Raw genomic sequence first — 20,391 nt, forward strand, 5'->3', positions numbered from 1 at the left:
AAATTTTAAGATCCCTCTACCAGGAGGAGAAGTTGTCCTCTGCTATTTTTGGCAATTCCCTTCATTACTTTAAACCCCTCAGTTGGATCACTACTCAAACTAATCTATAAGGAATATAGCCCAAGTCTTCCCCAATCTCTTCTCATAGCTCCCCCTTCATCCCAAATATTGATCTACCAAATTGTCGCTGAATAATGTCGCTGAATACCAAAGCTGAATGCAATACTCCAAATGAGGTCTGACCAATGCTGTATATAACTCATAAAATGTAATAGTGCTTAGAATGTAAAAAATCTTAAATCCATTGTTTGTTTGGAAACTTGGTTCTTTGTGGAAAACTGGTTTTCAAGTTAAGATACAATTTAAGAATTGCAGGTCTCAAACTTCCTAGAGAGATTTATACAGTAGCTTTAAGTTCAGAGTTTGTCTGAGCTTGTCACTAAAGGTAGGTCTCCCTGTGGTCTAAACAAGTATGATTCCCATAACCTTTCTTAACCTGTTTAAAACACTAATAAGATGAGTGCTTCCTTGATTCAAAGGAACTTTTCTGTCTTGAAAGAGATGTCTCAGATGGGACTTTATACACATCTGTATGATTTTAAATGGGATTGAGAAATACTTCTGGATGCACCGAAGCAGTAGAACAGGAGGACGAAACTTTAGAGCTGCAAAGGGTAATTCCAGGACAGATACTGGGAAGTATTTATTTACCTACCTTTATTTACCTACAGCTTGATGCTGTAATGGGTGGAGGGTAGGGTGGTAGATATTTTGGAGGGATGAGATCAAATGGGCTAAAAGGCCTTCATCCAAACCAATGTTGTGATCTTGTGACGTGAGTTAAAATTGATTAGCTGCAAACACTGGGAATTATGTGTTAGAAATTGCAGGATTAGACATGGTCTAATTGGGTTTATATTAAATATTCTATTAATCATTGTCTTGAGAAATTCCATATTGAGGGCTCAGTTGTGGTGATGTCAACATGGTTATGTGAAGGGCATCAAAAGCTCATTTAACCAAGAAATTAAGTTGAGACTACCTCTCATTTCAGAAGCTGATTTTTATTTTGAAATCTGTTTGTGTGCACCAGTGCTTGTCAAGTGAACTCAAATACCTCTTCTGGCGCTTGTTGTTTCCACATATCTCTTTATCAGAAGAGAGCCTGAACATGCTTATCAAATAGACATTCTGCAGTGGGTGACAGAACTGTAATTGTAGTTTGTGAGAGGGCTCAACTTGCATCTTGATATAAAACATTTAATCAACAGAACATTTTAAAAATTAGTTTTGCCCTCAAGACAGGACTTGTGGTTACGACCAGTGTGCATAATTGAACTTGTTGCTGTGATGAAAACAAGGGCCCGTGGTCTCCAGAGGCAGAGTGAGTGAATGGCTAGTTTAGATCACCTGGTTTACACAACGAGTGTGGAAACCTATGGAACACTTTTGCCAGTGAAGGTCAGTGTGGCATGGAGTTTCAAGAGGCAATTGAATGGGTGTCCAAGGGGGAATGATTGGGTGTGAGAAAGATTGTATGTACAGTATCTGAAAAACAGATCAGCCAGATGGATAGCAATGGCCCGCTCTGGCTGTGTACATTCCTATGAATGTTTACTGCTTAAATGTTAATAAAGGGAAGGGAGTTTTTCCCAGTGTCCTGGCCAACAATCCCTCAAATAAAATTGGTTATTCATTCATGGCTGTTTATGGGATATTGCTGGGTACAAATTGGCTACTGATTCACTCAGAAAAATACATTGTCTTGTCACTTTAAATCCTGTGAAACCTTTTGAGACGTGCTCCCAATGTCAAAGGTGTTCTATCAAATGCAAGGATTATTATAAATGTTTAAATAATCTATGGCAAGTGGTGTTCAGCCCTTTCGTAGGGTAGTATGTTATTGGCTCCAGCTCTGAACTGGAAAAAACCTCAACCGAAATTTTTTTTTAATAATTCTTTTTTAAAAAATTGACATTACAATTCCATTTAATCCAGGTGTACTCTAGCAGCTATAAAAGGTTTTGTATTTTGAAAGATGTATGTGCAATACACCCCCATTATCTTTCAGATGAGATGATAAATTGAGATCCTACTTATATTTTCTTCATTTGGACATTAAAGCATGATGGTATTTGAAAAGAGAAGTTTATTCTGGTTTCCTGGCCAATAAATGTCCAGATTAATTGGTTGTTCACCTCATATTTGTATGTGGGACCTTGCTAACCCAAATGGCTATCATAGTTGCCTACAAAATCAAGTCACTACTCTTGATAGTAATTGCTTATGAAGCGCTTTCAGACCTTATGATTCAATAATCTATTATAAAAATGCAAGTTCTTTCTATTGAATGGGGAGCCAGTTACGTCTGATTTGATTTTAATAATCCATAAATTGAAAGTTAATCTTAAAAAAAGTCTTTGTTTCTCCAGCTAGAAATGAGAGGAACTATAGCCCTTTAAGATAGTAGGTTGTGGATGGTTGATGCTTTGGCAGAGATTGTACTCCATATGAGCTCCCACCTTGAATAAACACCAGTATGGTCTAGTTGGTCATGGGTTCTGTGTCCATGCCGTATCACTCGTTCATTACAGTCTGTTTTGTAATTATATTTATATACTGTACCTCATCAATCACCACTAACAAACCTTCCAGGCATGTCTGTTCTGTTATACTTTATCTTTTGCTTACTGGGATGATCAGGGTTTTGTTCAAATGAGTGTTAAGGTTATTTCATTGTTTAATGTTGCTGAGATTAGAAAAGCATGACATACGATTTCTTATTCGGCGGTGGAGTTTGGGTGGGTTATTAGTGGAAGAAAAAGGTGGAATCTCCACCTTGTTGCTTTAAACACACCCTATCTGGACTCTATATTCAATCTACAAAGTATATTACCACAGCTGTTAGTCAGTGCAACACTTTGGTTCTGCAGCTGCACTGTGCAAAATTAGTACCCACAAGTTCAAGGTCGTTGTCGCTTCTTCCAAGAGACATACTGTCTTTTCTTCTCCTTCTGGCTCTAAGGTGACATGCTTGGTGTCAGAATCGAGCCAGTCCTTTGGCGGTCTCAGTAGTCGGTTCTTGAGCCAGGCAGATCCACAGTATTCCAGCACGGCTAGCCTGGCTCATTGACAGGACCTGGAAGGGCAGACCAGTCACTGGGGGCAGGGAGTCATCTCACTCAGTGCCTCTTAACCCTGCAAACCAAAGCCCTAATGGGTAGGGTGGTCCAAGCAGCGGGAAAGCTTGCCAGACAGTGATATCAATGGCAACCTTTGCGGTTTTAGATGGTTAGATTCCAGCAGTACCCCAACACACTCTCTGGGGTCCCCAAGCCTTGGCTCTTGCCACCCTGCTCCTAATACTTTCTGGAATTAGGTAAGCAGGATACGTCTCTCCAGAGAGATCGTGACATTTCATTCCAACAATCTATCTCTGGAATTTCCATCCGTAGATGGAATTCTCAGTTTGGATTGGATACTCTTAAATATGGTGATGTCGGACGTCCAGCTGACCAAAAATAAAATCTTCTCTCAATAATGTGTTCTGTGCAGGCTTTTGGCTGATCTGCTGTTCTCTATGGCTGAACTGTGAAAACTCCTGCTTTGAAACTGTGCTAATCGATCCAGTTGTTCTGCAGCTTTTGTTCTGCAAAACCCTTTGGCATTGATTGTGAAGCTGTCCTATTCTTATCCAGTGATTCATTGGAATGTATCACACCTCACCCAACATTCCCCCTTCCCCTCAACTCACTTAGTGTAACTGAGGTTTTAAGATTAAGCCTGGATAATTTTATTTTTACAGTGCTATTTTAAAACGTTCAGAAAATGTATGTGAAATCAGACGTGAAATTACTTTACTGTGTAAACAGGACTTATGTCCAGCTTCACAATGTAACATAGTGTGTTTGTTTTGTAGGATGCCTAACTGTGGAATTTGCTTTGCATACATTCCATTTGCATAGGGATTTGAGCAGTATATAAACTCTCCCAACACTAGCTGTAAATTCATAATGTAGCCAGAATCAGGATAGGCCATTCAGCCATATATATTGCCTTTTCATCAGAACATCATTGTCTTGTAAGTTCACAGATTTAATCATGTCATTGTGTTTTGTTCTTATAACCTTCAATTCTTTTAAATGTGCTAATTGAGAGAATTGCAGCTTCACACAGAAGTGTATCACGCATCTACAACTTGGGCAACACAATCAATCTTCAGTCTTGCTTGAGGCTACTTAGGTTGCGACACACACCTTCTGTTTCTACATTTCATACCAGTTGGATGCAAAACCATGTTGGGGTAGTAATGAGCTGTCTGTTACTGCACTACCTGCTGTGCTGTGAACAGGGCCCAAGTTCCATAAATCCAGCAGACATTGGATCTTATGTCCTGGGTATCTGCAGTGAACTGCATCATTGTAAATAATTTCCAGGATTGGAACTTGTTAGAGGTTATTCTTTAATGTCCCGGTACAGGAATTGCAGGATGGCTGAGAGAGAAATACAGCACTAAATTTGGAAAGGACAAGAGGGCAGCGGATCAATACAATTTCTTATGCTTTGCTTCTCTTTCCCACCACACTCCTCGCTGAATCACTCAGGAATTTTAGCAATGTCCATTCACTTTAGGAAGCAAACTAAATGGAGACCAAATGTGGTGAACAGTGGGTTTCCTGTTTCCAAATTCAACAGCCGGACCCTCGGAAAAAGATGAGAGGTGTGCTCCTGCTTGCTAGTATTATGTAACAGGTAAACGTGTAATTGAAAGCATGTCAAAGAACACAGCAACCTTGTGCAGACCTTGATGGTTGGCATCTGAATTGCAGCAAAGGGAAAGGGGTGGGAAATATTGTGAAAGTGGGGTGGAAATCTCAAAAACCTATAAAAAAACAGTAAACCGATCAAGGATGGATAACAGCAGCTTGGGGTGATGAAGAATATAAGCCAAAGTCGGAGATTAAGTGTAGCAGATTTGAATACCATATCAATTTATAATAATTTGTTTTGAATGGTGAGAAATAAAAAGCTCTTTGCTTGCAATGTACCAAACAGAGATGCCCGAACTGTGGAACCATAGAAATATGCAGCACAGAATAAGGCCATTCGACCCACCTGGTGTGTCAGTCTTGCTCTGATAACACTTTTGCCTCTGAGTCAGAAGTTTATGGGATCAAGTCCCACTTTGGGTCTTGGAATCGCATAATCTAAAATTATACTTTAGTGCAGTGCTAGGGGAATGTTGTATTGTTGGAGATGCCGTCCTTTGGATGAAATATTAAGATGGACATGTGTACGTTAAAGATCCCATGGCACTATTCGAAAAGAGAAGGGAGTATTTTCCATTGTCCTGGCCAACAAATCCCTGAAACAAAATTAGTCATTCACTCCAAGGCTGTTTGTGGAACACTGCTGTGCGCAAACTGGCTGCTCCATTCCACTCACAAAATGCACAGTCAATCCACTTCACAGTATATCCTGTGAAAGGCTTTGAGACTTCGACAATGTGATAGGGCGCTGTCATTAAATGCTATCAATATTATCATACTTGCTATGGCTCTTTCATAAAGCAATCCTTTAGTCCCAATTCTTGCCTTTTCTGTATATGTCTGTAATTTACTACCCATGGACTATATATTTAAAGCAATTGATGTCCCTTCCTCTGAATAATGCAAACGGACTTAAATAAACCAGCAGAATGTTTTTGCTGTGTTTGCATTCATGTATGTATTCTCTCCATATCTTAAATGACTAAACACTTTTTCAAGTCCTGCTCCATTGCATTTTTTTGAATGGAAAGTCTAAGTTTGTAGTCCTAAGTCTTCATTGAGAGCATTTTTGTTGCAAGGTGAACATTGGTGCTGCTTGGATTTCTAGTGCTTAAAACCGCTTTTTGGTGTGTGAATATGGAAAAAATAATTGGACTACATGAAATTGACCTGAACATTACAGTAGAAACCGACTACCACAGCAACAGAATCCTGTTCCATCAACAACTGTGAACTTCGTGTCCCTCAATGGGCTACACCATATTCAGCAATGTTTTTGTTTAAAGAATAACTTTTTGTTGATCAGTTGCACAAGACGGATCCGAGTGTTTAACACAGAGCCAGAAATTTAGTTTTGAAATCAAATAGAAGTTATTTACTTTTTTTCCTGTTTCTGTTTTCCTTTCCATTTAATTATGGTGCATGTTTATTTTTGCTGGTTTTAATTTCCTATCATTAATAGTGCTTTGTGTAACCTATTTGTCTCGCTAATCCACGAACTTCCAGTTCCTGCATAAGAGCAATTCTGTGACCTACAGTTCAATATGTGCGTAAGAACAGTGACATGGGGTGAAATTACAAGTGATATTGCTTAACTATTTTCTAGGGGAAAAAAACAAGGTGACTTAAATTATGACACACTGTAAGAATGTCTAAAAAAAAACTATATGCTCAATGATTTGGGATATTGGCCATTGCATCTTTGGGGCTGAAGTTTGAATTCAGCTCAGACTAAAGGGATGAAGATCTCTATCCTCGATTTTCTGTAGGAGACCAAAGTGAACTGTGTTTGGGCAGAGTCTAGGTTCTGGTGGTCATGGTCCACAGCTCACACCTGATGTTGGCATGGAATTGTCACACTAATGCATTTGGGGTCTTCGTTTAAAGCTGGGTCATGGCACTTTGTTGGCACAGAGCAGAAGGAAATTTCAGCAATGAAATGGATCAAATCTGTGATAGGAGTCCTTGTTACTGACCACCGTGCAAATGGAGAGTTTCAATCCTCAGCTCTGACGTCTCTCATATTGATTACCCCAAAAAATCTTAGCAAAACAGAGTTAGGAATTGGAGCAGTGTAATACAAGGAAAAATGTTCTTGCAGTTCAGTCTTCCTTTTACATAATACAGTAAAATTATAGTAATTTTTACATAGCTTATTGAGTACCTGGTCCATGTATATGGTGTGTGTGTGTCTCTTGTGTTAAATATATATAGCATAAAATATGAATGGCTGTCTGGGACTGATTACAAAATGGTAAACAAATCTGTTAGTTCAGATGACTTATTTCTCTCATGATCATCTACCTCAGGATTAAATTGCAGTCTTAAAATTGCCCATCTCACACCTTATTCCGAGAATTGTTTTTCTGCAAGGAACAGAGATTTGGTGAGAAGAGATGCTCAAATTTAGGTTCCGCTTTACCTGAGGACTTTTCTGTGGATAAAGGATTAAAGAAACGTCTGTAGTGTTTGTTGGAATGTATTATATATCTGCTCCTCCAGAATCGAGAAGAACTACCCTGATCACAATTAACTCTACAGTGGTAGAGTCTAATTGTAAATCTCCTTTTATACCCACAAAATGCAAAGTCACGTCTCTTTACAGTATATCCTGTGAAGTGCTTTGGGATGTGATGAGGCGCAATATCCAATGCAAGGATCTTATTATCATTAGTTTATTATTATTATATTAACAGTTATTATTAATAATCAGTATAATAATTATTGTATTAATAATTATTATTATTACACTTGATATTACTCTATTCTGTAAATTCGTCATTGAGTCTAACCAGTGAATTATTAACTTCTATCAACAGGAAAAAGGGGCGAGAGTACCTCGCCCTCTGACAACAGGACCAAGTGCCTTTATACCAGCAACAGAGGTACCGTATGTTTATTTATTCTAATAACTGGCCTTGTTGTCATGAGCAACACAAAGTTTTCCTAAAGGCCTCTGCAGCATAAAAATAAAACCAGAACCAATTGCATTTATATAGCACCTTTCATGTCGGGAGGATGAACCAAGTTACTCATGAGGGGTTTGCGTCCAAGATGGGGATTGGAATCAAGGGGTGAAGTGTAAGGGGGAGTGGAGATGATAAAATAATAATAATCCTTGCATTTGATATAGCGCTTTCCATGTCTTCTAGATATCTCAAAACGCTTCACAGAATATGCTGTAAAGTGAATTGAATGTATATTTGTGGGCGAAACGTGGCAGCCAATTGCACACAGCAGTGTCCCACAAACAGTCGTGGATTGAAAATGACCAATTTATTATTGTTTTGTTTTGGAGGGATTATTATTAGGCGTGTGGAGTAAGGAAACTTGCCCAAGGTTTCCCCCTGCCTGGAATTGAACCCAGGTGTCTCGCTTGCAAGGCGAGTGCTCTAACCACTGAGCTACAGGAATCCTGAGATAGGAGGATGATCGAAGGCACGGCCAAACATGAAAGTTTTGAGACGAGCCTTGAAGGAGAAATGGGAGGGGGTGAGGTGGAGGGTCACTGGGACCGAGTTCCAGAGGTTGGGGGGCAGAAACCCTGAGGGCCCTGGCTGCCTATGGGGCGGACAAGGGACATGGAGTAGGCCAGTGCCCGCCAAGCGGAGGGAGCGGACAGGTTGGTAACATTTTAGTAGGTCGCAGGGGTAGCGAGGAGAAAGAACATGGAAGGATGTCAAAAGTGAGGATGAGGATCTTAAATTGGATCCTCTTGGGGATAAGGAACCAGCTGAAGCCAGGCAAGGATGGGGGTGATCAGCTCATCAAACTCAGTGTGGGAAAGGACATGAGCGGCAGAGTTCTGAATAACTTGTCGAGGGAAGAGTTGGGAAGGCCGACAAGTACGGAGTTATCGTAGTCAAGCCTGTACATAATTAAAGCATGGATGAGGGTCTCAGAGGCCTGAAGAGAGAGGTAATGGTGGAGATAGGGCAATATTGTGGAGGTGGAGGAAAGCAGAGCGGGTCATGGCGTGGATGTGAAATATAAAACCAAGTAGAGGATCAAACAAGCAACAAGGTTCAGTACTGATTCAGTGAGGTGGAGTGTGCATCCATGGATGGTGATGCTGTCAGTGCCTGAGGTGAGGAGGCACTGACGGGAGTCAGTCAGGAGGGCCTCGGTCTTGTTACGTTCAACTGAAGAATATTTGATGTCATCCAAGACAACTGGAGAAAATTGGCTGTCATCCAAGAATTGATGTCTGACTGACAATCTGTCCTGGAGTCGAGGGTGGAGGTAGAGAGATAGAGTTGTTATCTATATACATGTGGAAGTTAATCCCATGTCTGCGGATGATATCATTGAGCAGGAGCATGTAAATAGCGGAAAGGACTAATGATGGAGCCTTAGGGACCGCCTCACATGACTGTGCAAAGGCTGGAGGAGAATTTGTTTATGGATACAAAGTGGAGACGATGGGAAAGGTAAGAGCGAAACCCGGCAAAGACAGATCCATGAAGGTGGAAAGGAGAGGAATAGAGTGGTCGATAGTGTTGAAGGTAGCAGAAAGATCGAGAGGGAGACCAAGAGAGCCCTGGTCACAGAGGAGAGAATGTCATTTGTAACTTTAACTAAGGCTGTCTCTGTACAGTGGGCAGCACGGAAACCAGATTGTAGAGAGGTTGGAGATGGAATGGTAGTTTAAAAACCAAGATATGTCAAAGGAAGTTTTTCTGAGGGTGGGGGTAATAACTGCTGTTTATAAGAGAGTGGTAATGCTGCCAGTGGGCAAAGAGAAGCTGACGGCATTTATTAGTAGTGCACAAGGAGGTGGAACTGGGAGGTGAGACAGGTAGGGATGCGGCCAAAGGAGCAGGTGGTGTGCTTCATTTGGGAAATTATAGAGGTTAGAGAAGAGGGGGAGAAGGGGTCAAAAGTGTATGTGGGGGTGCGGGGGAGATCACCTCAATTTTGGATTCTAGGAAGTCCATCATCTCACATTTGGAATTAGAGGAGAGGATGGGCGAGGCACGGGAGGGTGGACAGAGTTAGCTGGTTTGTGCTGGAGAAGCGGAGCTGGCAGTAGAAGTATGATTTAGCTGAGGCAGGGGCAGAGCGGTAGGTTTTGATGCGATCCAGCCAGATCTGCTGATGGACCGTTAGATTGGATTTGTGCCATGTTTGTTCAGTGTCATGTTTGTGTGACTTGAGGGAGCAGAGGTGGCTGGTGTACCATGGGGACTTACAGGAGTGGGTGGCGGTGCGAGAGGTGACAGAGGGGCTAGTGTGAAGCAGAGCAGATAGGGCGTGATGGAGGAAAGTGACTGAAGAGTAAAGGTTGTTATGGGATGATGCCTAGAGGGGCAGGAGTTCAGATGATTCTAGGGTGCCGGAGAGAGAGTGGGTGCGGTAGGAGATACAAATGGGTTGGGATAGGATTGAAGAGTTCAAGGAGATGAAATAATGGTCTGAAAATATCATAAAAACAATTCTAAATTGGATCATAAAAGACATTTAAGGAAAAAAGAGGATTTACAAAGTTTGCGGAGACTAGGAAATGCCCATTTATCCAAGAAAAACACTTGTATAGTAGTGGGTTTTAAAAAGGAATAGGGGAGCCACGAGAGAATAGGACAGTGTAATAGCAGTTGCAAATCAGTACAGCTTAAAGCTGCATATCTGTTTCTGTTTATCTGCATTGGGCTCTGTTGTCAAAGGAAGAAGGTGTATGTATATAAAAAAATTGGTGAAGTTCCCAGCACCACAAGATCAATTTTTATTAAGCAGTAATTTCTTTTTGTTGGGTACAACGTAGAGTTGTAGCAGAAGAGAGAAAGAAAGAGTTAGAGAGAGAGAAGAGATGGGCTGCTAAATATAGTACAAAAGTGACAATAAAGCTTCTGATGGAGGAGTTTATGGTTGGTACTATAGATATTTTGAATTTATGTGCTAACCCATTATCCACAAGTTTACATTTCCACAATGGGGTCGTAATGATCTCACGACTGTAAGTTACTAACATATAAGTTGAGAGAAGTGATTACTTGGCCTCAGTGAGATCACATTTATAATACTGTGTGCAGTGTTCCTGTTTACCATCATCTTGGATTCCTGCTTAACCTCACTTGACCTTATCAGAATATACTGACCTAACTCAAATGTGATTTAAGGCAGTATCCAAAATGCTACCCTGTGTGAAGGGTATATAAATGCAAGTTGTTTTAATATCCCCTAAATAATTTCAGAAAAGCAATTTTCCATGTTCATCAATAGCAAGGGAGACTCGTTCAAACTGCATACAACTTAAAACGATAAACAGTAGTTCAGGACCTGGAGGCAAGTGGAGAGAAGATCAGTGGTCTCCAGTGTTTCACGAATGAGATATGAGTAACAGCTCAATAAGCTAGAGATGTTCAGCCTGGAAAAGAGATGTCTGAGAGGGGACCCAAATGCTAACTGTAGGTAGAAAAACTAAACCTAGGTTGATACTTCAGATGCCAAGACAGCAAGACCAAAGTCATGGGTCCAGGATTGTGAAGGGCAATTTTAGGGGAGATGTCAGGAAGGGTTTGCACAGATGGTAATTAATAATGTGAAGAAATTACCAGGAAGAGTGGTTGAAGCCAAGATCTCATGTCATACAGGTATTTAAGAATCGTTGTGATGCTATAATGGGAAAATTATATTATATATTCTGGAAGAAGATCAAATGGGCTGAAAGCTCCAAGCTTTCCCCATGATCATATTGCTTGTGTGTATGTTTTTCCATGTTTACTAACTTTAGTGATTTTTGTCATTCACTGGATTCCATTTATGGATTTAGCTGTTTGTATTGGGTTATATCTCACTAAACCTCCTTTATGTGAAGACAACTTGTTGTTCCAGTCATTTCAAATATTTTTGATATAATTTTTGCTTTGATGAGGGATTTGTGTCTTGCTAGAATTGTAGTTTCTTTCAATGTTGAGTGAACAGGAAAAAAGATTTCTGTATCCTATGGCAAGGACCCATAAAGTCCTTGGATTTGAACCACATCAATCATTTATTTAAGATAAAAGTGACACTTCATTGTTGTAAAGTCTTCCTGTGACAACAATCCCATCAAAAAACTCAAGTATCAAAAATTCTTTCTCACTTCCTACATTGAAATTCTTCCCCCCCAAAAAAAAATCAACACCCAAGGTCTACACCGAAATGTAAACCAAGGGATATGTAAAAAGATTCAATGTTTCCATCATCTGGTCCAATGTTAATCTTTTCTAATCCGAATTGTTTTTTCTCATGAATGTGTAAAAGCCATTCTTTAAAAGCCCTGTCCTTGGCTTCTGTTCTGCCATGTCTTCAAGAGACTTCAGTCACAGCTTGGCACAGTCAGATGAAATTGGCCAGCATTAAGTCACATAAATTGAGTTAGTCACATGTTTTAGAGCGTTTTTGTCCAGTCCACTTCCCAGTTTCCCCCTTTCTATCATAAAGAGAATAGACTGCCAAACATCCTAATGAAAATGCAACATCTAAGATTGTATAGGAAAGGGTTGTTTGTTGAATCTTTTTTGTAATGTAAATGGAAGTTGAATGTAGTGCACAGAACACCATTTGCTGGCTTCGCAGAGATTACACTCTTGTAGTTTTCATAATAGGTTGGTTTGTCCATTTTTCTTCTTTATTTTCATCTACCCCCATCCACTTCCTTGTTTGTGCTCTGACTGTTTTTGCCAGATTTAAAAACTGTTGAATTAAGCAGTTTGAAATGGTTTGTCGGTGATTCTGAGCCTACGCCTTTTCAGCTGTGCCAGTGCAGCGCTTCTGTGCTCTACACCTTGTGAGATGTTCGCGCAACTGTGGATAGACGCAACAAAAATTAATTTAAAAACTACAATGAAATAATTTCTCAAAACGACTTTTTTTGTTATACACAACTTTTTTTGTTATACAGTTCTTTTTCTATTGCTTCCTTCTTTCAGATTGTCCAAGCCAACTCTGTAGATGGGCATACCGACTTGCTATTTCTGGAAGAATACTCCACCACCGGTCACCTTGACAACGCCACACAAGTCATGGGTTTGCATCCTCAATACCTGGAATCCTTTCTCCGAACCCAGTATTACATCTTGCGTATGGATGGACCTCTCCCTTTTGAGCACAGGCACTACTTAGCTATAATGGTAATTAGACAGCAAAATAAATTGAGCATTGAGTTTTTTCATTGCAGATGGTTAGTTACAATGTTTCTGCAAAACAGAGGAAATCTAGACTGGGATTTTAAATTTGAATATGGGCAAATGTTGCATCTTTTAAATAACTATGATTTTATGCAGCATTATGCCCAAATCGATGCTGGTGCTTTCCTCTTTCTCTGTTCTTCTCCTCTCCTCCCCTCGGGAGGCAAGAAGTCTTACTATCTTGTTATTATCACCCAGTCTATTGATGTGATATATCAACATATAGATTATTATTGCTAATTGCATATTTTTGTGACCTTTCACCAGGCTGCAGCTAGACATCAGTGTTCGTATCTGATAAACACTCATGTCAATGAGTTCCTTCAGGTAGGTGGAGATGGAGAGTGGCTGAATGGTTTGGAACACATCCCACAGAAACTGAAGAATCTCAATGAGATCAACAAAATCCTGGCACACAGGCCCTGGCTGATCACCAAGGAACATATCAAGGTAAGATCGCATTGAGGTTTTGAGTTATTTTAGTGCTGGGATGGCTTCTAATGACTCTGGAATTTACACATTATTTATATTGCACACCACTCCTCTACCCACCCCGTTCGCTCAGCTGGCTCCACCCTCCTGCACTTCCCTTGTCCCCTCCACTGCACCATCGTTGTCTGTTTTTTCAGGCACTAGAACCCAATTCTTTGCCTCAACCCTCTGCCTTGCTCCCTGCTTGCCTGTCTTCAGAACACGCCCGAAGACCTTCTTCTTTGACCATGCCTAAAGTCACCGCCCCTCTGCCTGGCTCAGCACTGTATAAATATAAATGCAAGTTGTTGTTGTATTTGCAGCAGTTTAAAGGGAAACCCCACCACCATTTTCCCAGGGTAACCTGGTCGAAACAACATATGCTGGCCCTGTGAGCATCACCCACATCCTTAGATGAGTCATAATTTTATTTTTGTATTTTCACCGAAAGAAGAACTGATTCTATTTTTCTATTTTTATACTTTTCACATTTTGGATGACTTAAGAGATTTCAACTTTTTTTTAATGTTTGCACCAAAAGAACTACTGATTTTTTTTTGCTTTTATCTGAAATCTGACACTTGGTGGGGTTAGGAAAGGGCAACATTTTATTTCTGTTATCCCACCAAGGTGTACCCTGAAGATAAATGATCGGCTAAGTATGCATGGAATTCTGCACTGTATCAACCCATGCCCCCTTTTACTCCCATTGTATAGAATCTCACTGAGCTTTAATGGTTGGTAACTTGTTAACTAACGAACTTCACTTGGACATTGCAACAGCACTTTTTACACAGGAACAAAGCAAGTATTTTTGTAATCATATAATATGCTTTTCAAAGTGAGAAGCATGACTTCTGAGGAGTATATTTTGACCCAGGATCTGTACTGGGCATTCTAAGGCATTACACTGAAACCTCTCCAAAAATTTCCCTACTTCAGAAGATGCCCTTCTTCCCTCAGAATTATATTCCCGCTGCACACTGCTGCTGTCCTTGTGACTTTTCGGTGAAACTCCCAGACAATGTCTAATGAGTAGAGTTTGTGGACTTGGCGAAGCAGTAAGTGTCTTAACTTTAGTGCTTCTGTTTTTGCTTAGAAATTGCTTAAAACTGGAGAGAACAGCTGGTCTCTGGCTGAGCTGGTCCATGCCATGGTCCTGTTGGCGCATTACCATGCCTTGGCAAGCTTCGTTTTCGGAAGTGGAATTTACCCGGAGATTGACCAAGATAGCAGCCAGAGCTTCAGGGCACCGGCCATCAGCAACTTCTGTGGCTGTAGCGTCACCAATCAGAACAACAAAGAGGATGTCCTATTTATGAACAGCAGTCCTGGGGTCAGTTCAATGTCCTAACAAACATTATCAATAAGTAATCACTCTAATGACCATTTTCATTGCAAAATGTGAAATGTTTTAACACTATTGAGGCTTTAGTTTTTTTAAATTCTTTGATATATTTTAGTACTTTTATTATTTCAGTGTAAGTTATTTCAGCTGCAGAGGTGTTTCCAGAATACACAGTTCTTAAATACTATTTCAAATCTGTCCTTTGGATAAGACATTAAACTGAGCTCCCATCTGATTTTTGTGATAGATGTTAAAGAATCCATGGCACTACTCAAAAAAGAGAAGAGAGTTTTCCAGGGTCCTGATCAACAATCACCCAGATGAAATTGGTCATTCATTTCATGGCTATTTGGGAAACATTGCTTTGTGTAGATTGGCTGCTGCATTATCCTACAACTACACGGTCACTACACTTTACAGTAAACCCTGTGAAACACTTTCAAATGTCTTTCCGATGTGAAAGGTACTATACCAAATTCAAGGATTTGCCCCTAGGAAACCCTAATGTGTAAAATAAGGTTATTTAAGTTTCCGTTTAGGAAATTAACAGATTTCTTGAAGTTAGACATTAAAAATACAAATGTTTTCCTTTGCTTCTATTATATTAAGACAGTCTAAGGTGTAATAGTTTTATGCCAGCTACATCTCAGTTAAGATGTATTAGGAAAATTGGCTTCTTGTGATCATTGTGTTGAGACTCTGTGTGGACAGCTTCAAAGGTTGCATATTTAATGAAAAAAAGAACGAGAATGAAATATAGTCTATTAAATACTAGTTTTTAGTTCAAAAAGATCAGTTACCTGAGTTGGCGCAAGGTTGCAAAATTAGAGGAGCAGATGGTGGAAAATGTTACTGATTTTCGGCCACATGCATAGTTGCATTTTATTCCCTAGTGACAAAGACAGAGGTTCAAAGTCTGAAGGAATAAATTAAATCTTTCTATCTATGTGTAATCAATCCACTGACAAACTGCGCAGTCACTACACCTTACAGTATATCCTGTTTGGGACACCCCCCGATGTAAAAGGCACTACATCAATTGCAAGGATTATTATTATTTGACTCTTCCTGATGCATTTGTAATACTTTTATTCTGTTTGCTTAATTCACCTGTTTCGTATGCCATTAAGTGGTTTGCATTACATCTGTAGTGCCAACCAACAGATAACTGCTGAGCATCTTGTGGATTCGTTACTCCATGATAGGGCCAGATAGTAACTGAGAAAAAGAATGTTCAATTTGTAGGCTTTTAGGTGAAATTTCTCCCATAGGAATGTGCAGAACTAGAAAGGTCTCTTCCTAATTTACATTTCTTCCTGCCCCACCTTGCACGATTCTTCCCATTTACTCTTAAAACCTGTCTAATTCCCCCTTGAAACTGCGGCTAGAGCCATAGTTTGAAGGGGTAATTAGACAGGTTTTAATTAAATAATAATATATGAAATAAACTAAATAATTTATTTAAAAATATTCTTCTATTTTCTCTCTTCCCTCTGCTTGTGTTCCATGAAGTAAGTTCCTCTACATAGAATTCCAGAACACAAGACCCAGAGTGAGACTTGCTTATTTTGGGTTAAAAATGTAACCGTTTTTTTGATGTGTCTGACTGCGAAACATGGCTTAATTCTCTTAAATAGGTCAACGGTATATCTCGCTCTTTTTGCCTCAAAAATATCTTTTAAAAGTTCCCTGATGTTGGCAACTATGATCTACTCTTCAGCTGTTTAAGGGAGTTCTTGGATCTTAGTAACCTGACCCCTTTCGCTGTGCTGAGAATAAAAATCCTGACAAACATGCTGTGCTGACTGATCGACATCTAAATATTTTTCTTCAGTTCACATAACAGGATTGTGACTTTGATAACCCGATGGTAATTTACTGCGGCCTAAATGCCCATTAAAGGGTAAAGGGCACTGTCTTTATCAGAAGGTATTTGTCAGCATTCCTTTAGTTTGGAAAGGGCAAAGGAGGAGTGCTAACAAGGTCTTCACTTCACAAGCATGAATACACTCGCTAGATATTGAAGAAATTTATAATAATATTAAAAAACCTTGCATTTGATGTAGCGTTTTTCAAGTCTTCTAGACATCTCAAAGCCCTTCACAGAATATACTGTAAATTATACCGTGAATTGAGTGTATATTTGTGGGCGAAACACAGCAGCCAATTGCGCACAGCAGTGTCCCACAAACAATTGTGGATTGAAGTGACCAAATTATTATTTTTTTGTGTGTTTTTTTTCTTGAGGGATTATTATAAGGCATGTGGAGTAAGGAAACTTGCCCAAGGTTTTGACCTGCTGGGAATCGAACCCAGGTCTCTCGCTTGAAAGGCGAGTGCTCTAACCACTGAGCTACAGGACTCCATATTTATATTATGTCATGCATTTGTAATTTAATAAAAAAGTTTTTTTTATGAAGACTACTCCTTTGAATTGAAATGGTCCAAATTGAGATACACTGAGCATTTTGAAGGCTTGAACCCTGCCAGTATGTTGTTGACCTTCTGAATAGCAAAGGCTTAACATTCTTCATGGCCTTTCTCTGTAGACCATTCCTCTCAATTTAAAATGTGCAGAATATTTGGAAAATTCTTCATTTAGAAGCTGGTTTTCCAGTTTTGTTCAATACGATTAAATTCTGTACGATCATGAATTTTGAGACAGTGGTGATTGAAATGTCAACGCTCTGGTGTGGTTGAATATTGACTCATAAATTAAGATGATAAAGTTCTTGAATTCACTAAAAGCTTGGTTTGGGAACAATTCTGGCAATTCATGTTTACTCCAATGGTGATGGGAGGATTGAAACCTTGGTATTCTGGATGAAGGAGATCAAATGTCAGAAAGATTTCTTCAACTGAACCTCTTGTTATCTATTTGCTTTCATTGAGCAGAAAATTTTAAATGATTTGCCCGTTCCCTTAATACTTCCAAATTCAAAGCACTTTCTCAACTCCTTTTTCCCTTTTTTAAAAAAAATTCTTTGTTTGTGCCCTGCCCTCTCGGTGACATAAGTTTTTTTTAAAATATGGATTAATGGTTTTTAAGGAACCTGAACCAGGGAGAATAAATGTTCTCTCGCCTGTTCACTGACACCTGGCCAGTCAGCTGTTCTATGCCTATGATGATTATCCTGCTGCTTTGATGTTGCTAATGCTCTTTCCTGGTGACCTTGAGTATCATAAAGTCAATACAAAAAGTGCACTTTTGATGTTACCTTTTACAAATATGGGAAGAGCTAGGAGAAATCTCTTTATGTCTAGTTTGACCTTTTTTTGGTATTTCAAATCCAGAGATGTGTAAAGATGAGTTATGTATTCCTTGCACGATTTTCAATATACATTAAATCTCCTTATTATGCAACTACTGTGTCAGACCTACTGCGATTTTAGCCTCATTACTTCCAGTAACTGCTCCTATTGCTGTGCTTGGCTGCACATATTAGGCTGACGATGGGTTGTGGACTTTGTAAGTGTAATGTTCATGCGTTTAAAAACACATGACTGACTAAATACTGCAAAATCCTTAACGGTTTGCTTGGATTACCAGAAATTGATGTTTTAATTAAAGTGCAGTACAGTATTTGTGCCCAAAAGAATAACCACTTTTCGGGAGGCTTATTAATTATCCCAAAACCCATAGGTGTGATAACTTGATGTTCAATATGTTTATCAACCAGCAGAGAATAAGATGCGATCACTTGCCAAGCCCAGCAGATTGATTGAGGATCAGGATTTGTCCCTGTAAAGTGTAATTTATTGTACTTGTCTTTAAACTATAACATCTGCCTTTATTTGTAATATTTGCCTCCCGTGACAAGTAAGATTACCAATAGAGCTGTATAATATACGCCCAAGGGTTAGGAACCTTTTTAATGCAATATTATGAAGTAAATAAAAATAGTGGATTTTTGAACCTCACTAATTTTCACATCACGACAGTATTTACAAATATGGGAAGAGCTAGGACCAATTGTATTTGACGTTATTACTGTACAAATTTTGAGGTTAAAGAGTCAATTCAGCAGTTAGATCTTTGCTCATCTTCACTGGTACGTGCTGCGGATAAACATGTCAACTCTTGAATAATCAAGGAATTATTATTAATCAAGAATAATTATTGCGTTTGATATAGTGCCTTTCACTCCAGGAGCACTTATCAAATCATTTCACAGAATTTACTGTAATATATATGGGTATTTTATGGCATGTTCTATTTGTAACGCGTACATGTATTTTACTAATTCTGGACACCAGTGCAATTTCTCCCAAATTATTTGTTAAGTATTCCACCATTTTAATTCCATTATTACCAGGTACAGTACTGTTCATTACATTAATATTGTTCCTCAATTCCTTTCTACATTGTCGGTTGGAAAAGTTTGTCTAAATATTTGCAGTGTTGTGTTCAAGTTTTTTTTAATTGTACTAGTCCTCATTGTAAAAATCACTACTAGCTGTTAAGTGATCTGTGTTTTAATGCTTAGTGGATTACTTGTACCTACATTAGTCTGCACATTTATTGTGATTGCCATAATTACCCTAATAATATTAATTGCTCAATGATTTTTCAGACCTCAGACTCGGTCAGTGAGCTGGAAAATCTAATGGAAAGAATGAAGAGACTCCAGGAAGAGAAGGAAGAAGAGGAAGAAGCATCACAAGAGGAGATGGCAACACGGTTTGAGAAAGAGAAAAAGGAGAGCCTTTTAGTAGCCACTGGAGGTAATTCATTTGATCTGAAATGTAAAATTATTGAGAAGATAGCTTGAGAAATTCCTCTTAGTGCATTTGAGCCGGTTGCTATAGGGGAGGTGCTTTCAGGAAATCGAATGACAAATGATGCTCGAGAAGGAGTTTGTTACATCTACATCTCCTGGTCTCACTCATTGCCTGTGATCCCCATTGCTGGAGCTACCAATTACTTTCTCATGTTCAAACCCGGGATGACCTCTTGCTTTCTACAAGATTAACTATATGGGTGTACAAAAATATTCTCTTGCTTAGAAAATTACGCTTTTATCCAGCTACAAACTGGACGGCATTTTCCAAAGTGTCTTCTGTCAGATTGGGAATTTGATTTCTCTTTTGTTGAGATTGGTGATGCTTATTGGTGTTGAATGTAGCAATCCATACTGAATATAGACAGGTATTTCTGCTTCCCCTAATTCCCTTCAAAAACTAATGCGTGTGAAAGATAAGGAAAAAGATGTCCAATTAAGAACTTGATTTTTATCGTGCCTTATCAATTTAATTGCTTGAGAGCAATTAGTGTAAGTGTAGTGACTATAGGCCAGGACACCAGATCAAACTCTTCAAGTAGTGTTGTGGGATCTTTAATGTACACCTGAAGAACAGGTGTACCTTAAGCTTTATATCCCATCTGAAATGTCGCACCTCTGATAATGCAGTCTTCTCCAAGCACTGCACTTGAGTATCAGCCAAGACTAGGAGCTCATCCTATTTTCTGACCCAGAAGCAAGATCACAATCAGCTGAGCCAAATTGACACGAGTGTGTCACAAACTTCTCTTTTCTCAAGTTTCAAAGATTCCTTTGCGTTATTAAATGGTGTACATTACAACCCTATTTATAAATAAGGTTAGGGGTCTTTTTTGTTCAATTGCAAAGGATGC

General features: G+C 39.3%; 1 protein-coding gene and 1 non-coding gene across 4 annotated transcripts in view; one reads left to right on the top strand and one right to left on the bottom strand.

The window, feature by feature from the left end:
• Window positions 1-20,391, top strand: part of LOC103184130 (sestrin-3) — a 66,874-nt gene that overhangs the window by 32,847 nt on the left and 13,636 nt on the right. For 2 of the 3 annotated variants that reach the window (XM_007901997.2, XM_007902014.2), the window contains exons 2-6: window positions 7,589-7,654; window positions 12,680-12,880; window positions 13,205-13,387; window positions 14,508-14,744; window positions 19,331-19,481. In XM_007901997.2, coding sequence (XP_007900188.1) covers window positions 7,589-7,654; window positions 12,680-12,880; window positions 13,205-13,387; window positions 14,508-14,744; window positions 19,331-19,481 — 838 coding nt within the window. The remainder of the gene's footprint in view (window positions 1-7,588; window positions 7,655-12,679; window positions 12,881-13,204; window positions 13,388-14,507; window positions 14,745-19,330; window positions 19,482-20,391) is intronic. The other variant, XM_007902006.2, reaches the window with a different exon arrangement.
• Window positions 17,048-17,119, bottom strand: trnae-uuc. The gene has a single exon. It is a non-coding gene; the product is annotated as a tRNA-Glu (tRNA).

This window comes from Callorhinchus milii, unplaced genomic scaffold (assembly GCF_018977255.1).
Source record: "Callorhinchus milii isolate IMCB2004 unplaced genomic scaffold, IMCB_Cmil_1.0 Scaffold4, whole genome shotgun sequence".
NCBI lineage: Eukaryota > Metazoa > Chordata > Chondrichthyes > Chimaeriformes > Callorhinchidae > Callorhinchus > Callorhinchus milii.